The 4,155-nt window shown below is 39.0% G+C and overlaps 1 protein-coding gene across 1 annotated transcript; it reads left to right on the top strand.

Annotated features, from left to right (window-relative positions):
- The first annotated feature begins 751 nt into the window (after positions 1-751).
- LOC146384926 (E3 SUMO-protein ligase ZBED1-like) lies at positions 752-3,721 on the top strand. Its single transcript, XM_084929905.1, has 3 exons — positions 752-1,847; positions 2,556-2,779; positions 2,924-3,721. Exons 1-3 carry the CDS (start codon positions 1,376-1,378, stop codon positions 3,719-3,721), a joined length of 1,494 nt encoding a protein of 497 aa, XP_084786031.1. The 5' UTR covers positions 752-1,375.
- Positions 3,722-4,155: the final 434 nt, after the last annotated feature.

Raw genomic sequence — 4,155 nt, forward strand, 5'->3', positions numbered from 1 at the left:
AATCGAAAATGGAATCGGAATCGTGAAAATCTTATCAATACCCATCCCTAGTCAACACTCTTTTTTTTAGTGTCCTGACTTTTAGGATGTGAAACCTGACCACAGTTAACATTAAATACTTGGTTAGAGCTAATCAAAAAGACTCCATCAGTTCCTTCCCAGCTCATATAAAAATAGTGTTTTATTTGTGAATGAGTTGTTCGTTTTGTATGCTAGTTCATTCATTTAATGATATGATGAGTTTTATTATTATTTATTTTTTTAAATAAATATTTTGCCAAAATTGATCACACTGCTTATTTAAGTTAAGATTAAGTCTGGTACCTAAAAGACCTTTGTCAACATTTGTATGTGTATAATTGGATATCGAAACAGAATCGATAAGAAAGACATCATTGAGACTTCCCATCCCACTACCATTAGCAAGCCAATCCAGATAACTGTAAAATAATAAGGCAGTTATATGAATGAGTTGAAAACTTGATACAGGCTTAAAACCACAAAAATGTGCCTCTCAACACAGATACCTATGTAAAAAAAAAAGTGCCGATATAGCCAAATTACATCTTTGTAGGGAAAAGTAAGAAAACACACAATTGTAAATGATTTTTGCTCCATCAACTGACTTGAGCTACATTTTCAGAAAGTTATGACAGATAACCTTCCCCACACTCTGCGTTTACTTAAGCCCCTGAGTAGGGATGGGTACCGGTATCCGGTGCTATAATGGCACTAGGGCAGGGCGATATATCAAAAATTTATCGTTACCGAAATTTATGACTCTCATCGACGTCATTTTGCCCATGTCGGTAAATTCGGTATTTAAAAAAAAAAGAAAAGGCATGTGCAGGTTGGCGATGTTCATGTCCCTTTAAGACGCTGTGCTACGTTACAGACTTGACGGGGTGGAGTCACATGACTCTACTACCTGTAACAAGACGAGACACGGGTGAACAAATGGAGGACGATTTAAATGTTGAAGCAGCAGCGACGGAGGTAGAGCTGGTGGAGGAGGAAGAGGAGACGCTTGTTAACAAAAAAAAAAAATGCATCATCAATCGTTTGGCAACATTTTGGATTCAACAAGGATGATATTGATCAAAAAATTGTTAAATGTAAACTCTGCAAAAAGACTGTTGCGTCAAGTCAAGGTAACACAACCAACCTCTTCCACCACCTGCAGCACAACCATGTGATTCAATTCGAAGACATAAAAAAAGCTCAAAGCGAGAAGAGATTAGGAGGACCAGCAAAGTCTTCCTCCACCAGGCAGCGGTCAATAACCGAAGCATTTGCTAGTACTCAACTATATGAGCGAACTTCAAAAAGATGGCAAGAAATCACAAATGCTATAGGTTACCACATAGCAAAAGACATGGCTCCTATTGCTACAGTGGAACGCAACGGGTTCAGACACTTCATGAAAATAATTGACAAGAGATACGAACTCCCATCACGAAAATATTTTTCAAAAACTATCATTCCCAGCATGTACAGCACAGAGAGGGAAAAGGTTGCTGCTGAATTGAGATACGTTAAGCACGTTGCAGCCACATCCGATCTCTGGTCCAGCCGTACAATGGAGCCGTATATTAGTCTCGCAGTTCATTACATCGACAACAAATGGGAGCTGCGTACCAGAGTGCTCGAGACGGCCTATTTTCCATCTGATCAAACGGGGGAGATGGTTGGACAGGGGTTGAGAGCGATGCTGTCTGCATGGGACATCAGTGAAGAGGACCTTGTTGCTATAACAACTGACAACGGCCCAAATATTGTGAAAGCTGTCAAGCTCAATAAATGGACACGGGTGCAATGTTTTGGGCACAGGCTGCACCTGGCAATCGGTAAGTGTGTACATCTTAATATATTTGGGTGGTGACATCTGGTGTGTTTTAAAGTGACTTTAATTCTGTGCGTCATATTCAAAATTGAAAGTATTAATGTTTGAATAATGTTTATATAGGCATAAAAATACTTAAGACTGCTGAGCAGCAGTGTATCCAGAAAGTTTTTACAGAAGACTTATTGTGAGCCAGTGTTGATCATGTTGTGCTGCGAAATGTAGCAAAATACATGATTTTTAAAATGTTTTATTACTGTGCCAACCCTTTTTAATTTTGTAAATATGGTCTGAGAGGTCTTATTTAATTCTTACTTTATTTTGCTTGCTTTATTTGAGAATTAGACCATGAATTGGGGTGATGTTGGGTGTGAAGATTTGGATAGATATTTAAAATTTATGCCTTTTTTCAGTTTTTATTTTCAAGACTTTTTTTTATAACTTGGCAGTCCCTTTGTAATTTTTCAAATTTTGGTAGACGTGAGAAGTGTTATTGTTGCATTCAAGTACATCCAATAAAGGTAAATGTAATATTTTTAGTAGCTAAAATCTGATGAGGAATACTTCATTTTATTATTTTTTCTAGTTTAGTTCAGTTTTTCCCCTGAAAAAGTTCTGTGGTCAGTGGAGGTTTACGAGGCAGTTAAATGACTACAACAATTTTTCCTATTCTTAATGTTTGCATGTGTGTGTTTTTGCTTGTTTGTTTCAGAAAACACCCTGAAAAATCACCCCCCTGTGGAACGGGCAACGAAGACCTGCAAAAAGATTGTTAGTACCTTTTCCTACAGCTGGAAAAAGAAGAAGGCATTACGGAAGGCACAACAAGAGATGAACCTACCAATGCACAAGCTCAAAATGGCATGTCCAACCAGATGGGGATCCATGCAGATGATGACAGCACGGATCCTTGAGCAGAAAAATGCCATCACCCGGGTAGGTTAAATGATCCTTCATTATCTATTTTATTGTGTGCATTCAGGTAATGCATTTAGCCTTTATTGTGATTGCTCTGATCTACCATTTAAGATGAAATAAATAATATAATTAAATTAAAATAATAAATAATTATTATTACAGGTCCTCACTGATGACAGAGCATCAAGACATCTTGTTCCGACGTGGTCAGACCTGGATGTCTTGGAGGCAGTCAACAAAGCTCTTGCTCCATTGGTAGAGTTTACGGACGCCCTGTCAGGGGAAGAGTATGTCACCATCTCATCTGTGAAGCCTGTCCTACACATCCTCCATTCACGAGTGCTGGCTGAGGAAGAAGACGATGTGACGCTGACCAAAACCATAAAATCTGAAATCCTTGCATACCTTGACGACAAGTTTTCAGATCCTCCCACTGTAGAGCTTTTGGACACAGCCAGCTTTGTTGACCCCAGATTCAAAGCTGCATATATTTCTGCCGACCGTGTTACTACCATTCAAGAGAAAGTGAAAATGGAGATGAAGTCAGCAGCTGCAGTCCACCCAGAAAGTACAGCAGAGAGCACAGAGCCTCAGCCTTCTACATCATCCGAAGAAAAAAAGCGAAAGAGATCACTGGGAAGGTTTTTCAAAGAAAGTGAGACTCTCTCTTCAACTGCACCCACTGTGTCACCTGAGCAAGCAATAGAAGCTGAGCTGAGCAGCTATTCAGTGTGTCCTGTCCAGGACAGTGAGGAAAATCCACTAGATTGGTGGAGAAAGCATCAAGTAAACTTTCCCACTCTAAGTAAAGTTGCAAAAAAGTATCTTTGCATCCCAGCCACCAGCTCCCCATCCGAGCGGGTTTTCAGTTCTGGAGGAAACATTGTGACATGCCTCAGATCCTGCCTGAAACCTGACATGGTCAATATGCTTGTGTTTCTTAGCAAGAACCTGGAGTAAACACTACTCAGGTAAACATCTACAACAGTAGTTTGATTGAACTGCTCAGGATACCAAGTCTGCTGCTGCCCCTTTTTGAAGTGCCCTGTTCAAGCCCTGCCTAATTTTAACTATCAGTGTTCTGTTGAAGTTTTTTGCAAACAGCACTATTTAATGTTTTTGTTTAAGAGTTTATAGTTTTCACTAGTCACATGGCAGTGCTTAGTATTTATTATAGTTTTTTCTGTGTTCAATTGACATTTGTGTTTGTGACATTATTTGTTTACAAGTTATAGTACCTCAAGGCCTTAGCAGAGATAGGCCTTTGTCCATGATGGCATTACATTTGCACAATCATTGTTTACTTTGTGAATAGCCAATGTGAAACATATTTATTATTAAACTATTTTGTTTACAAGGGATACACATTTTTTAGAGAGCATGGTTACATATTG

Source organism: Perissodus microlepis, chromosome 6 (genome assembly GCF_051167445.1).
Source record: "Perissodus microlepis isolate ML-2025 ecotype Zambia chromosome 6, ASM5116744v1, whole genome shotgun sequence".
Classification (NCBI taxonomy): domain Eukaryota; kingdom Metazoa; phylum Chordata; class Actinopteri; order Cichliformes; family Cichlidae; genus Perissodus; species Perissodus microlepis.

Coding starts and splice junctions, on each gene's coding strand:
- LOC146384926 (XM_084929905.1), top strand. CDS start 1,376: ATGGCTCCTATTGCTACAGTGGAACGCAACGGGTTCAGACACTTCATG. Junction 1,848..2,555: donor CAGGCTGCACCTGGCAATCG/GTAAGTGTGTAC, acceptor TGTTTGTTTCAG/AAAACACCCTGAAAAATCAC. Junction 2,780..2,923: donor AGAAAAATGCCATCACCCGG/GTAGGTTAAATG, acceptor TTATTATTACAG/GTCCTCACTGATGACAGAGC.